The following is a 17,668-nucleotide window of genomic DNA, read 5'->3' as shown; positions in this document are numbered from 1 at the left end:
GCAGCTGTATGTGATGTACATATGCAAAGTGTTATTTTGCCTAAAGCAAATTATATATATAATTTCATGTGAATCAATAAATCACCACCTAACAGTTTTATTTTAATTGGTATATGAAGTATTACCTTATATTATGAACCTTGTATTTTTTTCATCTTAATTGATTGATATTAATCAAAATGAAGAAATATATAGGATGTCTCAATGTTTTGCCTGGGAATTCACTTGAACTAGTCCCATTGACACCTATATCTCTGAATTTCAAAGGTCAACATATGTCAGACATGTTCCTTAAAACTCAAGTCTAAAAATTCATACCTTCTATAGATCTGGAGCCATGTTTACAAAAAATGGAACCTAATTTACAGTAATAATTTTACAGTAATAATTTGCTCCTATCATTTTTTCATAAAAACTTACCTGACCCACAGACAACAAACACAAACAATGCTAAGAGCCAGGGCCCCACTGGATACTTTTCTTCTGATGGTTTCTGAAAATACATAATAATACAATTTTTTTTAAGATCGATGTAAAATTTGATCTGATCCTAGTGATCTGTTAATACTTGAAATGCATTAACTGATATATGACTTCCTAAGCTTGAAGGCATGCCATATTGAAAAGGCATATCATTAATTATAACCAATGGCAAATAATGCCTGAAAGCATACATATTAAAGTGTGGCACAGACAACCTGTCTCGAGGCATTCTTTGTCAAACACCCAGGAAGTTTGTATCTAAAAAGGAATTTTACAGAATTATAATCATAAAACACCATCTCCATAATTTTCTTATAATTGACCCAAAAAATCTAATTCAAAGAATGAAAAAAAAACTTTATTTATCAAAGGACAGTTCTTTACTTTACATTTAAAGTTGACTAAAATTGCAGAAAGAGCTGTAAAAAGCTGAAAACTGAAATGAAGATTTTTTAAAAGATAATATCTACATCCCCTCTACATCCCAATATTAGGTTTGTATATGATACAACTCATTACTAGTACGGTACTTGGGCTTTTATCAACATTTCACAGCTATAGCTATAGTCTACACTAATTTTAACCGCCTTCAACATTACTTATTTTATGGATTATTTCCATTTTTTATGTCTGAAAGTTTCTATTCAACTTATTATATTGTGTAATAATTTCAAAGAACAATAAATATTTTGGATTTTACAGTGGTTTATTGCACATTATATTACTTATCTTTTTTTTTTTTTTATCTTTTCAACAATCGTATATTATATGTAACAGATTCTTGAATAAAGACCTTTTCTTCTAAATACAAATAAGGTGCCCTAAAAAATATCTGGTACACGTTTTTTTCTGAAATGTAAACTTTAAAACCAATTGCCTGCTTGCATAATAGATGAGATTAATCAAATATTTCCATCACCTTATAGTTACTTTTGAATATGGAAAACTAAAATTTGTTAAATTGTTTATCTGTTGCTTCGTCATAATGTGTATTCATTAAACACAAAAAAAATAAAGTGTGGAAAATATACCAAACTTAATATCCAAACCAGGTAAGAAGCGATACAATATGTTTGACATGACACGTCCCAAAATCGGGAGCGTCAAACGTCAGGTGTGCAAGCGCATAATATTCTCACCAATGACTTCGGAACGTTTCCTCGAGTCGTGATGTTTTTACTGTGCTTGTCGCTAGCAATTCTCATTCTCTGTTTTGCAGCCATGGTTCTTCGTTTGCTTTCTCCGGATAAAAGATGTAAAATATCAGAGACACGATCGGCTCAAGCCTTACGGTTTTACACGTCAATATTGTGAAAAGGAAGTCGACCGGTTTTCATTCAATTAGTTCGAGCAATAAAATAGTGCATAAGTTCTTGTTGTTGAAGACAAATTTTCTTTCAAAAGACAATTAATTTTTATTTACAACAAAACGATAAGATAATTGATAAATTAAATGAATAATGTTAATAAAATCACACTTAAAATGAAAATATAGAAAGACTCGCGTATGAATATTTAACGGTAAATCACGCGATCAAAACGAGACTTTTCGTGATTAAGTCGACCGTACTGAAAAAAGCAGATGAATTCCGATTAAACAAAATGGCGCCCCCCTTGACACGTGAGTGAATCGCGATTTGCTTATCATCGATTCGTGTCATGTAGTCATAATATAGTACATATGTATGGCATATTTAGGTTCCTATGACATAATGTGAATTCAATCTGAACGACTTGATGTAATTTCATCTATTCACTGTAAGCTGGTAAAATATCTGTATCTTCAATTATCTTCGACTGAGGCGCATACCATATAAGCAGAAGTCATTATGGAAAACTAATTTTCCCATCTAGTACAAGATACAAACATTTATGCGTCTCGCATAAAGAGACAAACTCAGAACATATCCATTAATACCTTAATACCCCCCCCCCCCCCCCCCCCCCCCCCACACACACACCTAGTATGCATGTATAACTAAGGCAATAAGATTGTAATGGATGCACATATGTATATATGTAATGTTTTTTGCAACAATTGTGAAACTATTTAGTCACTGCAATATATATATTGACTTGTCATAGCATTTTACATGTACTTTTAGGACAGACTGTCAGTTTGTATTGTAGTATTTTTATATATTCTAGTAGTATTTTTCTAACATTCTATTTAATTACTGTTTTATGTACAGGGAATTTCCTACAAAAAAAACAGTGTCCGTTAAAAGAACCCATTCCCCTTAAAAAATTCTTGTGAAAATTGCCAATTTGCCACTGAAAAATTCCCAATTTTTAAGTCACTCTTCAATGATTATGTATGTTTCAGGCAATTTATAAAATCAGATAACAAAATTAATTCAAAAATGATATAAAGGCAATATTTACCAAAGAAAAAATTAAATTTGTATGAATTTCGCAAATCTTTGTTTTTGCCAATGTCACAATTTGTCACGTAGAAATTCCCAATGTATTTTAGTAGTGCATCTGTCTGTTGACCGTTAGTAAGTAGATGGGGGACACACCCGGCCGTTAATCTGTGAAGTAATTAAAGCTTTATGTCCGTGGCACTAATCATTCGCATGGCTGTCCTTCAGTTTTATTGCCCCATGTGAGGGAGGTATTTATCGCCTTTCAATCTCATTTATCTATTGCAGATGGGTATGCTCCTGCCATTTGATTGTCAATATCTATATATATTACACAAAGTCAACATTTACTTGTCGCTAATTGTTTTTGTAAATGTTATGTGTATTATTTATAATATTTCCACATTTAAGTAAAAGAAGCGTGAAGGAGCAGGTGCTCCTTCTACGAGGGCTTCTGCAGGTATAATTGGGGTGAGAGCGAGAGCGGTGTTGCTTTGCTGGATTTTACTGGTATTCCTTAGTCGAGAGCTGTGTTGCGAACTACTCTTAAACTGCAACAATGTCCTATGAACATAGCCTGAAACTGTACTGCAGTGTTGAATGTGTTTTCTCGACGACCCACTCTACATTTTCTCTAAACTCTGGTAATGTGGCGGGTGTCTGACACTAACTTGAAGACACCTACCGAGGGCTACGGCACTCAAATTCGACAGTTCTGCAGGGTTTGCTACAGTATATTATATATATATACATATATAAATAAAACAGGAAAGTGAGAAGTGTTTTACTGTGTGTCTCCACTGGAGATCGAACCTGTGACCCTTGACTTGCTGGTCCGCCACTCAACTAATGTATGAGCTAAAGGGAAATTGCCCCTAGCACAAAGCTACATATAGAAGGCAACATATCAATTAGAATGAATATTCACACTCTGCCTACACTGAGGACACTATTTACAATGAAAATTTAACCCTCTCAATGTTCTATAGCTTGGATTTAGTCAACAGCATAATTTTTATGCATGTTATAAAGTGTCACAGTAATGTTCTGCCTCCAGGGATTGAACATGTACACGTATCCCTGATCTTGCTGGTCCTTCACTCTACCTTCTCGGCTAAAAGGAAAATTTACCCTAGCTCAAATTAAAGCTAATAGGGACACTATCATATCACAGATTGTCACTATGTACACTATTTACCAAAGTTTCCTCTGAATCTTGATGAACATATGTCTGGTATATATGTATATGTTACCTAATATATCTGTCAAAATATCGGAATGTCTTGTGTTTCTGAACATTTGATGGGGATTGACTCTTTCCCGTTTCTTGGGTCCAGGGTCTCTGTGTCCAAATATTTCATGTGTGGCGACCTACTTTTTGTTATCTGGTATCAAAACAACTTATACGTGTATTACACAATTTCAAATTCTCTGCAACCCAAAGACCCAGATTTATTAGGGCCATGAAACTGGAACAATACAAGCCTATTGAATTTGTACAAACACAAACCAAGAGGCCTAGTGGCCAGTATCGTCCTTGGATCGAGTATATATATATATATAGTCAAATGATTCAATGGACTTGGCAGATTATCATTTGACAGTATAACATAGAAACTTGGCTTGCAATTGTTTCCATTTGTGGATTGATGTTTAACTTTTACTTGAAAATAATAATAATAGGCTTGAGTTCAAGTGGCTAAAAGATTTTAGCTAACTTTGGAATGTTTATTTTGCTGACAATTTGGTAGCCACTGCATTTAAAAGTCTAAGATCCAATTCACACTGCAGATATAAAGATTCAGTTTAATGTATATATTTTTTCAGTTGAACAAAACAATCATAGTTTTATGCTACCTCTATCAATATCTCACTTTTACAGTTCGTGGCTCGGATGGGATATGGATGGTCAATGGACCGCCAGATACTGGCTCGGCCTCACAGTTTCCAGGGTAACATAAAAATACCTCTAATCCTATAAAGAAACCTAACACAAATCATTAACACTTGTGTTTTTCATCCGATCACTTTAAAATATCCATTTGAAGATTTATTATGTAATTTTGCACATACGTAGATAACTTGATAGACTTGATAGGCAAGGGTATGCCTACGCTGTTAAAATTGGTGTTTATCCATCAAAATGTTCATCATAGTATCACTTTCAATACAAATGTTAACTTATCTGTGTTAAAATATTTTTATGAAGTTAGTTTCTAACTTATAGGTATGATATAACAACTTTTATATTAATTGGGATACAGAGATGATGCGATGTTTTTTTTCAGGGAGAAGTCCCATTGTCGGTGTATGGCCTACAATGACGATGGTTCTCGCCTTGGCTGGTGTACTGAAAATCAGTCAGTATAATTGATTATTTTTAGCATGACATTGCTTGCAAATATAATTTGAAATTCTTAAAAAGTCGTTATACATTTGACAAACAAATTCTTCATGAATGTCAGCTGATTTTAATTTTATTGTCCAGATTAGGCAAAATTATACCTCAAATATGTTTAAGTTTTTAAAAAAGACTTAAGATGTCAACTTAAAAATGTGTTCCTTATATGTATAAAAATTAAAAAAGAAATATTGCTTAATTGTTTTTAATGAATGAATTATTCTATCTTTGTTGATTTGACTGATGAGCTGTGATGTTTTACATCCAAGTGCTATAATATAAATATGATCAATAGTTGTTTGTATTTTTGTTTTATAATCAATAGTTGTTTTTATTTGTTTTTTAGGGTCATCGTTATCAACACAAACACTTTCAAAAAGGTTTTTCAACTTGACATCAACAAAGTTGTTTGTATGAAGTTTTCTCCTAAGGGCTCGGTCCTGGTGATGTGGCAGAATTACTCAGGTAAATATCTAAATGTAAAACCTACAGTTACATATCTATACAGGTAAATATCTACATGTTAAACCTACAGTTACATAGCTATACAGGTAAATATCTACATGTAAAACCTACAGTTACATATATATCTATACAGGTAAAAATATCCAATACCTACAGTTACATATCTATACAGATCAATATCTACATGTAAAACCTACAGTTACATATCTATACAGGTAAAAATATCCAATACCTACAGTTACATATCTATACAGGTCAATATCTACATGTAAAACCTACAGTTACATATCTATACAGGTAAATATCTACATGTTTAACCTACAGTTACATATCTATACAGGTAAATATCTACATGTACAACCTACAGTTACATATCTATACAGGTAAATATCTACATGTAAAACCTACAGTTACGTATCTATACAGGTAAAATATGCAATACCTACAGTTACATATCTAGTGTCTATACAGGTAAAATTACATATCTAGTATCTATACAGGTTAAATTATCCAATACAATTACATATCTAGTATCTATATAGGTAAAATTATCCAATACAATTACATATCTAGTATCTGTACAGGTAAACTTATCCAATACAATTACATATCTAGTATCTATACAGGTAAACTTATCCAATACAATTACATATCTAGTATCTATACAGGTAAACTTATCCAATACAATTACATATCTAGTATCTATACAGGTAAAATTATCAAAAACAATTACATATCTAATCATTATCTTGTATCTATACAGGTAAAATTACATATCTAGTATCTATACAGGTAACATTATCCAGTATCTATAAAGTTACGTATCTAAAGCATACATAAATTTGTATCTAATATGTAATCGGACACCAATAATAAATTTATAATAGACAAAATTATCTACACTGGTTGGTGCTTTATTATATATGAGAACTAAAGGCCTATGGGGTAAATTTTTACCAGACAGACAGTGGGGCACTAGGTTGCTGTCCTGTCAGTATTCTAGTATTGAATGAATAACATGATACTTCATAATTCCATGTAATCCGTAAGTATCTTTTATAATACACAAATACCTGGTAAATGTTATAATGTTAGTGTTAAACATAAGACACCCAAAAATATCAAAGGTTGAGCTGGTATTAAATCCACAGTTGTGTTCAGACGTAGATAATAATCCAAAATATCACGGGTAGATTTCATAATTCTCCGGTAGTGTTAAGCTGAATATAATCGAAAAAATAACACAGGCAGATCTGATAGTTAAGCTTAAGACAACCAAAAATATCACAGGCAGATCTGACACATAAGCTGAATACAATCGTAAAAATATCACGGGTAGATCTGATGACTCTAGAGGTAGTGTTAAAGCTTAGACAACCAAAAATGTCACAGGCAGATCTGATAATTCTCAGGTAGTGTTCAGTCATAGATATTAACCAAAAATGTTAAAAATTAAAAAGTCCCAAATGATAAGTATAAATAATCTTCCAGTAGTCGATGAAATGAAATGTCATTGCCCTGGACGTACGGTAGCATGACAACCCACTAGTGGTGCTCCAATTAATCGAGTATCACTTATTTGAGGTGTTTTACCAATTAAGTAATGTTTTATTTTCACCCTTATAATCGTAATTAAAAGGAAATGGGCGATTGTTTTCTGCCAATTCATTATTATCATAGCAATAAATTACCTACTGATTTTCAACATACACAACATTTTTCGTATAAAGTTTAAGAAATATTCATGTGTTTTATCATTACTCATTATATAGATATATACATATCAATTGAAACAGACAATAAATAAAGATACAAATGTATATCAATTAAAACAGACAATCTATCAATCGAGATATATCAGTTAAAGCAGACAATTAATATAGATATATCAATTAAAACAGACAATCAATTAATATAGATATATCAATTAAACAGACAATCTATTAATATAGATATATTAATTAAAACAGACAATCAATTAATATAGATATATCAGTTAAAGCAGACAATTAATATAGATATATCAATTGAAACAGACAATCAATTAATATGCATATCAATTAATAGACAATTTTTTAAAGGATATGTCTAAGATCCTATTTGTTGATGAATCATTGTGTTATATATGGTAATTCATTGAAGTTTATACATTCTCAAAGTCCCATAGACCTGATGTCTATAGAACTACATTTTTTTTTTTTGCAACTGTTTTTGACCTTTGAGAGCCTACTCCAATGAAATAACAGGCGGCTGGTTGCCAATTTACTATCTAACGTTATTGTGTTGACTGCAACACAGTGCCTGTCGAAAATCTATTGCTTCTTGAAACTTAACATAATTGAAGTAACCTTTGTGTTGTGCAAGGGAGAACACTTTTACCGAATGCCCTTTTTTTCTGTGCCCAGGCCTATGAGTCAGCACACAGAAATAATTTCAGATTGGTACAGTTTATTTATGGTCTTTGTTTCAGTCAACCCAGAAACCAAGCAGGGAAACCCCAACCTTCACCTCTATGATACCTCCACAGGCCTTCTCCTCCGCAGTTTTATACAAAAGAAACAGAAAAACTGGTGAGTTAGTCGTATAAACATCTAGTTGGCAGTCAGAATTGTGATTCTGATCACAAGACATTGATCATCGATTCTGTCTTGATTAAATAATCTTACAGGATCTATGTGATGGCCCTGACCATTCAAGAATGTTTTCCCTTTTGCAGGGATCCCAATTGGACCAAGGATGAAGGCATTTGCTGTAGAAATGTTAACAATGAACTCCAATTTTTTGAAAACAACAAATTCGGTGAGCATTTAAGCCATTTACTGCTGCTTATAGAGTCAAGTTATAGGAATATTCATAGGATAATACATTCACTTCAACTTCATACAGAAAGTCATTTAAGTTCAGTTAAAATACATTTCTTCCAAAATAAATTCTGCTAAAGCATTTAGGAACTATATATCAAAAGTTAATGCACCCCTTGAATTTTTTCGGATGCATATCTGTTCACTTGTATCAATTAGATTAAAAAATATGTTCCAACACTGCAATGGAAAATACAATGAAATATAGTTCAAGTAAGATTAATCATTTATCAGTTTCGTAGTCATTATATCAAATGAAATTGTCAATTTTCAGACTGCAATCTTGTATAAAAACATCATATTTTCAGATGAGATTAAAGTTAAATTGATGATGCAGAAGATCTCTGAGTACAGCCTGGCTTCCTGTGGGCCTCCGTATGTGGTAGCTGGCTATGTACCCGGAGTCAAAGTAAGTAACTTTTACACGTGTGTGAATATTGGAGAAGTACCCAGTGTGAACAGATCTTTGAGATTGCTTTCAAATTAGGATTTCAAACAGCCAAAAGAATTGTTCTGTCGATGGCACATTCAATGTACCATTGGTGAGAAAATCTTGACTTGTCTATAAAGGGAACCCCTGTCTATAGGGACCGTTTTTCTACCTCCCCTTGGGCGGTCTTTATAGACAGGTTTGACTGTATTATACTGTAAAATTGTGTATGAAATTCTATTTTTTGACTTATGAATGCATAGAGTATTGGGTAGTTCCGTCAAGATATACAAAAATAAAAAAAAACGAATTAAGGATTTTACAGTAAATTAAACACATTCTGAATATTCCAGGGTCAGCCGTCCTTTGTAAGAGTGTACCAGTACCCAAACTTCGGGGGCCAGCAGGCTGCTTTGGCCAGTAAAAGTTTCTTTAAATCTGACACGGTGACAATGAACTGGAACAGCATGGGGTCTGCCCTCCTAGTCCTGTCCTCCACAGAGACCTCGGAGCAAAATTACTACGGTGATCAGGGCCTCCATTTTATATCAACACGCGGGGAGGCCTGTCTCGTACCTAGATGTAGGTATCAATGTATTAAAGGGACATCACGGTAAAAACGTTGTAATTTTCAATGAATGTACGTGTTTTGTTCCTTTCCAGTTATATTTCTGTGCTGTCCCAATGTTCACAGTCGATCCTCATGTCCAGCTTGACCACTTGATTTAGTTGGGAATCCCCCTCTAAATTTAGCGCGGAAATTATTTTTAAATCATCACGTAACTGTTTTGAAATCGAGGCAACACAAACACACGATAGTTTACAAGGCGAATTGGATTAGTTGGACAACGATATTATACAGTGGTTTAAATGTTAAATAACACGTTCTGTATATATTCCGGCACATATATTTATGTGTAAATAAGTGTAAACACCGTACATATAGTATAGTGACAGTAGCAATGTACTGGTACAGACTGTATAAATATTACCGAGTTTGTGTAAATATTACCATTGTCATGGCCTACTATCCAGCAATCAAGCAGAATACGAGCAGCGTCCGTATTACTGCTGTTTTCATGTTTGAACTGTATTGTACTGCTTCCCCAGTTTAATTCTAGGATTGTGTTTGACCCATTTTCCAATTATTCTCTTCATTGCGGAAGCTGTTATCGTTTTCAACCGCAGTCGATTCACATTGGAAGCCATTTTTGTTTTCAGGTGTTTTAGTGTGTTGTGCGCATGCGTGTTATCGTATATGTCACAAAATTAGCATATTCAGACTATTGATCAACGAATTGTGATAACCTTTTTATAATTAATAATTGATGTTTTTTATATACATATATCATCAAATTCGAATGGTTATTGTTCATAAGGATATTTTTTTTAAAGATATACCCAATAATATGAAAAAATACAAAATAAAAATTGGTTTACCGTGATGTCCCTTTAAGATCCCTGTACATGTGAAGAGATTAGTGTTTTGAAGTTTTAGTTTTTATTGATAAATTGGTATGAAAAGAGATTTCAAATTTTGGTAATTTCATGGTCTTTTTAAATAAAGATGAATTCTTGCCTTAGTACTTACCTGTTCTTCTTTTTAAGGAAGGCTTGCATTTTATTTAACCCTAAACTTATAGATAAATTATCTTTTAAATTTCATTAAGTCCTGAAGAAAGAGTAGTTCGAAATATGTAGTTTAAGGTAATATTTTGTCAAAAAGAGGACAATACAATTTTCTGAGGCTTGAAAATTTGAACATATTATATCTACTCGTGGAAATTTCCAAGATGTTTGCAAGGGTGAATCAGGTTTTTTTTTTACACCGAATCATGATTTAAATTTTGTCACATGGCCTTCATCATCAATGGTGCAAAAATGAAATAGAGATAAAAGAATTGTTCAAGAAAACAGTTTTAAGATATGAAAGGTTATCTAAGATCAACACTATTATAAACTTCCTCTCACCACTTATGCTGAGAATAACATTCTGAAGTATTCAATCTATGATATTGCTGTAAATTATTTTAAGGCAAGTTTTCTTCAGAAATGTGTAATGACAGCAATATGATTCTGTCAGTATAACAGTACCTACCAGTAATTAATGTGAAAAGGGTTTTTAATATAATTTGTTTTCAAATGAATGATCTTGTCTCACTGACAGTGTCACAGATTGGGTATAGAAACATGGGAATTAAATCTATTTTCTTTATATTTATAGATTGTTTATAAAAGATTGTGAGTGTGAAGAACTTTTTATTTTGTTCGAAAGAAATACATTACAAATACAGTTATGGATTTAACATGGATCAATTCAGACTTTCAAAAAACTTTTGCAGAACAATGAATATAAGGATGCTTAGAATTTTGGTATTTGTCCTGTAAATTGGTGCAGGTACCTTATGTTACCTAATGTTACCTAATGTTACCTAATGTTACCTGATGTTACCTTATATTACCTTATGTTACCTTATGTTACCTTATGTTACCTTATATTACCTTATGTTACCTTATATTACCTTATGTTACCTTATGTTACTTAATGTTACCTAATGTTACCTTATGTTACTTAATGTTACCTAATGTTACCTAATGTTACCTTATGTTTCCTTATATTACCTTATGTTACCTTATATTACCTTATGTTACTTAATGTTACCTTATTTTACCTTATGTTACCTGATGTTACCTTATGTTACCTTATATTACCTAATGTTACCTTATGTTACCTTATATTACCTTATATTACCTAATGTTACCTTATGTTACCTTATATTACCTTATGTTACCTTATGTTACCTTATATTACCTAATGTTACCTTATGTTACCTTATATTACCTTATGTTACTTAATGTTACCTAATGTTACCTTATTTTACCTTATGTTACCTGATGTTACCTTATGTTACCTTATATTACCTAATGTTACCTTATCTTACCTTATATTACCTTATATTACCTTATATTACCTAATGTTACCTTATGTTACCTTATATTACCTAATGTTACCTTATGTTACCTTATCTTACCTTATATTACCTTATATTACCTAATGTTACCTTATATTACCTTATATTACCTAATGTTACCTTATGTTACCTTATGTTACCTTATATTACCTTATTTTACCTAATGTTACCTTATGTTACCTAATGTTACCTTATGTCTGTAGGACCTTGTGGTCCTCTATAGACAGTCCAGAATTGTCCTTTAGTTGTAAATGGTTAGTTCTCCCTCTGGTGACTGGTCCAAGATGTAGGCTTTCAGCTTTATACATGTTTTTATATCTAGAGTAATGAAATGGTGATACATTTGGTATATTTCAGCTAAGAACGGCCCGGTTTACCATGTGGAGTGGAGTCCTAAGGGTACCGAATTCTGTGTTGTGTATGGATGTATCCTTATCTCTACAATAGGCAGGCCTACTGAAGAAGTAATACAACATGTAATACATGTATGTCCATATGTACCATTCTGTGAATTATCAGACAATTTTAACTTCAAAATGAGTTTCTGTCTGTAAGCATTGATCTGGACTGTTTTTGTTTTTGCGGTACAAACAGTTAGACCACTTGGACCGGTGTTGTTTGTTTATGAAAGAATGACGGACCTGGTGATTTTATATTGTTTTCAGAAAAGCCTTGAAAAAGACTTCCAATGCCTGTATTAACATTTGCAGGTCCGTCAAGATATGTGTTTGAAATATAACATTTAAAAACTGACAAACCGGTTTATCCGCATAAACGAACAGGCCCCTAGTAAGCATGTCAACTTCACTGCCAAAGTCACTGAAATGCTTGAAATTATTTGATTTTTCCTTGTTACGTATACAGACCTGCCAACTACTATTTTATAGTAATCTTTACTATTTTGTGGTGGTCGTTACTCTTTTTTCTCTCGAAATAGTAGCAAATTACTCTTTTTGATGCAATAGATTTGGCAAGAATTGTTAAGAATTACTCTTTTTTTGCTCAAAAATGGGCCAAATTACTATTTTTGAATTTGAAAGGTTGGCAGGTCTGCGTATATGTTGTGAAAATTCTGAACAGATTTCCTTAACTATCTCTCAGTCATGCCAGCAAAGGCCACCTTATACAACCTCAAATCGGAACCTTTGTTTGACTTTGGAACTGGCCCCCGTAACGTGGCTTATTTCAACCCTCAGGGATCCAATATCCTTCACTACGAACAACTTTGTAGTTAAATTAAGTGTATTCTTGTGTGAATTATATACAGTAATTTTGTTGGTAGTTCTGTTAAAATATCAGCATTACCACATCTGTTTACATTGATATGATTGTTGTAAAAAGAATTATTCTTTACATGATGAAATGATATTCCTTAATGTTCCACTTCTTTGTCTCGCTGGATTTGGAAATCTCCGTGGAAACCTAGAATTCTGGGACACCAAGCAACGGAAACTCATTTGTCAGGCTCAAGCTCCGGACACGACAATTTTTCAGTTTCATCCAGATGGGGAACACTTTCTCACAGCGACTACGGCACCACGGTTGCGTGTCGGTAATGGGTGAGGTCATCTCGTTATTTGACATTTATTGTATACCTAACAAATTGAACATGTTTGTAAAATTTGACTGAAGTGTTGTAATAGTTTTGTGTCATCCATTCTGCATCAAATTTGTTTTGTCTGTAGATCTTCTCTCCGTTTTCTTTCGGTCTCTTGGCACTTCACAAGTTTCTTTTTGTGTCTAGGTACCGAATATGGCACTTCACAGGTTCACTGCTGCAGCAGGTCAACGTTGACGGAGATAAGGAACTGTGGGAGGCGCAGTGGCAGTCTGTCCCTGAGGGAACTTTTCCAGAACGTCTCCTAAACTACAAAGCTGCTCAGGCTATGGCTGCAGAAGTAGCTCCGTTACCTGGAGGTTGGTTTACAATTAAGCACCTGTGGCAGGAGGTCGGTTTACAATTAAGCACCTGTGGCAGGAGGTCGGTTTACAATTAAGCACCTGTGGCAGGAGGTCGGTTTACAATTAAGCACCTGTGGCAGGAGGTCAAACAATTTTCTGTATATTTGAAAGGAAACTTAGTGGTCCTGTATCAAATTGATCAGTTGTAAAATTTGAAATTGAGCAGTTAACTGTAATTGATGATTATGGAGAGCTACTTTAGAGAATGCTAATCTATGTGGTGTGTATAAAGTTGTTGTAAATGTTAATGTTTATATTGCAGTAAAAGCGGGTGTTTACCGTCCACCACAAGCTAGAGGTACAGAGCCGTCATTCAAGCTGCATGACTATGAGGCACCGTCGGACCCAAACAGAAAACAACCAACAGATTCTGGTAAGAATTATTACACATAGATTAAAAAAACATCAATTTCATATTACTCAAAACTACAATTCATCATTTTGCTTCTTGCCAAGCAGTCAATGTGGCCAGTATTCGGAATGTTGGCTTTCTTGCAAGCTTTTATCATATATTTGTCTTGCAATTTGTCTTGCAATTTGTCTAAAGAGATCATTTGCTGTTCAGTAGAATTACAAAGTGTAATTGTATTGTCCTTTATATGAATGTAATAGGTCTCCTTCTTTGTGACAGAGTGTTATTATAGGTTATGTATGATATTTAACACAGTTTTAGCAATAAAGTGAAGAATTATGATTTCAAATACATTGTACATACATTGTATTGTAATCAAGAAGGAGAATTTATGTAATACATAGTATTTCATTCAGAAGTATTCCGAATGTCAGTGATAATTTTATGTTTCCCTATAGAAGACTTGTGTACTATATATACTGAAATATCATTTAGAAATATATCTTTTACAGGTGAAAGCAAATCTGCAAGTAAAAATAAGAAGAAGAGGGATGCACGCAAAGCTAAGATGGCTCGGGAAAATGTGGTATGTATTAATGGATGTCAAAGTCACTAATCAAAAACTATATTTGTATATCTCAACAAAATTTCAGGCTAGTACTATAGATGAGTCATTTGCTAATGGGTATTAACATTTTCAATGTCATTCAATGTCATGAAAAAATACCTGTCCCCTCCCAAAATTTTTTTTTTAATGTATATATATATTTTATACCTATATATTTGATGCAAGAATAGAGTGTTAATGTCGTTGTTATCCTAATATGCGACTTAAAAATTTCTTGATTCTTGACAATTATACATAAAATCATGTATTGGTTTCAGGGCTTTCCATACCATGGCCATTGCTTCCAATTATTTCATATTTCTGAAGTTATTTTACATATCTGTTCATTGATAAGCTAGCTGCTTATGATGTATACTTTCTGCAGTTTAAAAAAATAATCACTGTTTCTGTAAGACATGACATTTGCAGACCTTAAACAATTCATTATGGTGTTCTGTAGAGTGAAGCCGCAAGTCCAGCCCCGTCAGCAGTATCTGGACCAGGGCCAGTCATGGGAGCTCTTGCCTCACAGGCGCCCTCTACTGGTGACCCAGACAAGGATAAGAAGGCCCGTAATCTCAGGAAGGTGAGCACAACCATATCTACATCGGTTACAAACTCTCCTTTCATCTGGGTGGCGAGGGTTTTATTTTGGAAAGGGAAAATGTTGGGGGTCACCCGTCCAACCAAACATGGCTTTTCTCCAGGTACTCTGGTTTCCTCCTACATTAAGACTCCCAGCATTTTTCCATCCAAGCCAACAAAAAGTAATTAATGCAAGTTGTTTTAACTTAGTTTTGCAATTATAAGATAAATATAAAAGTTTACATTCACAAAAATTTCTGATAAGGCTTTCATATATAAAATTAACTGCATGTTCATTTACAAACTCTCACTTAGGGCTAAGTATATTTGCTACAGGACAATTCCTTAAAAGAAATTCTATGCATGGTGCCAAGGTTCAGTAGAAAATATAGCTGATTATGTGGTTCTGTTTTGTCTTGTTGGGTAGATAATTAACTGGAATGATATATATAACCCATATACATGTACATGCATGGGAGTCCCCGGACAGTGTACAGTGTATTTTACAGTGTATTTATACCATTGCAGAAACTACAAGCGATACAGAAACTGAAAGAACAGAAGGCTGCAGGAAAACAGCTGGAGATAAACCAGGTACCAGTCATACTTTTTATAATCCTTGTCAAATCATTATAATATCAGAAATGTATGAATTTTCTTATTTTATTTATGGCAATATGGATGGTAGGACATGTTGTACCAGAGTTGTTCGTTTATGAAATAATGACAGACCTAGTGAGTTTATGTTGTTTTTGGACAAGCTTTTACAAAGACTTAAGAGAGAAAGACATTCAAGGCCGGTATAAATGTCTACATGTCTGTCAAGAATTATGTCAGAGATGTTTGTCCACATAAACAAACAGGCTCCAACAGAAAATTTGCAAACAGCTAAAAATTAGGTTGTAGAAAGCCTCCAACTACCAAAAGCATCTATTTTTTCCAGGCAGGCCCCTCTCAAAAGATTAGTTTCAAAGACATTTTGTACCAGTATTTATTTTTTATCTTCTTTGAAACAAAGTGATGTAATTATCCATTTGTTCCCTGCAATTACATTTAACGACTCGCACAGCTAAATATTTTACTATACAATGTATGTTATTACTAGTGACATCATCCCCTCAATCGCTCATCTGAAGTTCATTTGATGTTCTCACTAGTTTTCACTACCTGAGAAATGATGTTATTGTATAGGTTTAGGGACAAAAAAACACACGAGTACTCCTGGGTACTCGGAAGACAGTATCCCAGGTATTAACAGTGCACAGGGAATTTCTGCCTTTTTTCATCTGTAGTCCTGCATCATTCTATTTTCAGTAGGAGTGTATATTTTTGTTTTTCAGATCTTGAGACATTACTCTTTTTTCTTGTGTATTGGAAGTAAATATGTATCTACTCCATATGTTCATGTGAAACAGCAGCTGATTGGCAGAATTAGTTGTTGGAGTCCAGAATGTGATTTTAATATCAATACATGAAACGGGAAAACATCTGTTTAATAAAAATCTTGAATTTTTCCTACAGTAATTTGTTGTTTCAAGCACTTTTTCATGTGAATTGTATTATCATAAGATGATTTAAATACTTAAAATATTTTCATTTCAGATTGAGAAGTTGAAAACAGAGGCCTCACTTATAGAAGAGCTATCAGCACTTGGCTTGGATGATGACTGGAGTTGATGATATAATTTTGTCTTGTTTGAGTAATAAAAATTCAGCTACCACCTGGATTGAATGCCTTTGTTGATGTTCATTAAGCCAAGCCAGTGTTCAACTCTACCTGTGATACATGTGAATAAAAAGTTCAATATTTATTTTACGTTGCATTATTTTTCACCTTCTTGATCTGTTCATTTCTAGTGAAAATTGAAATCAACAGGTCAGGGCTCAGAGTGGCATCTATTTTAGTGGCAATGGCGCCTTAAATTCATCATTGGGGACTAGTTATTGGCCTATAAGGCGCCTGCATGGCCACTAAAAATTGTTCAAAAGTTGCAGTCAATGCTAAATGATGTTCACAATTGAAAAAGTTACAGAGAGATGTATAAATACTGAACTAAAGAATTAGGATTTTTAGCTCACCTGGACCGAAGGTCCGGTGAGCTTATGTCATGGCGCAGCGTCCGTCGTCCGTCCGTCGTCCGTCCGTCCGTCCGTCCGTCGTCCGTCCGTCCGTCGTCCGTCAAC

General features: G+C 33.6%; 1 protein-coding gene across 2 annotated transcripts; it reads left to right on the top strand.

Moving 5' to 3' along the window:
• Positions 1-2,047: 2,047 nt before the first annotated feature.
• On the top strand, positions 2,048-17,295 carry LOC117342813 (eukaryotic translation initiation factor 2A-like). 2 transcript variants are annotated; one of them, XM_033905072.1, is made up of 17 exons: positions 2,048-2,104; positions 4,732-4,801; positions 5,138-5,209; positions 5,597-5,715; positions 8,186-8,285; positions 8,432-8,514; positions 8,885-8,985; positions 9,360-9,588; positions 12,336-12,404; positions 13,080-13,181; positions 13,363-13,537; positions 13,723-13,895; positions 14,203-14,313; positions 14,805-14,878; positions 15,360-15,485; positions 16,013-16,078; positions 17,087-17,295. In XM_033905072.1, the coding sequence occupies exons 1-17, from the start codon at positions 2,086-2,088 to the stop codon at positions 17,159-17,161; spliced, it is 1,764 nt and encodes a 587-aa protein (XP_033760963.1). In that variant the 5' UTR covers positions 2,048-2,085; the 3' UTR covers positions 17,162-17,295. The 2 variants fall into 2 exon arrangements, with proteins under 2 accessions (XP_033760963.1, XP_033760962.1); XM_033905071.1 differs by lacking the exon at positions 2,048-2,104 and having other exon boundaries at positions 4,644-4,801.
• Positions 17,296-17,668: the final 373 nt, after the last annotated feature.

The sequence above is a fragment of the Pecten maximus genome, chromosome 14, assembly GCF_902652985.1.
Source record: "Pecten maximus chromosome 14, xPecMax1.1, whole genome shotgun sequence".
In the NCBI taxonomy this organism is placed as follows: Eukaryota; Metazoa; Mollusca; class Bivalvia; order Pectinida; family Pectinidae; genus Pecten; species Pecten maximus.
The sequence above is the reverse complement of the archived record's forward strand: the minus strand, read 5'-3'. Positions and strand labels throughout refer to the sequence as shown.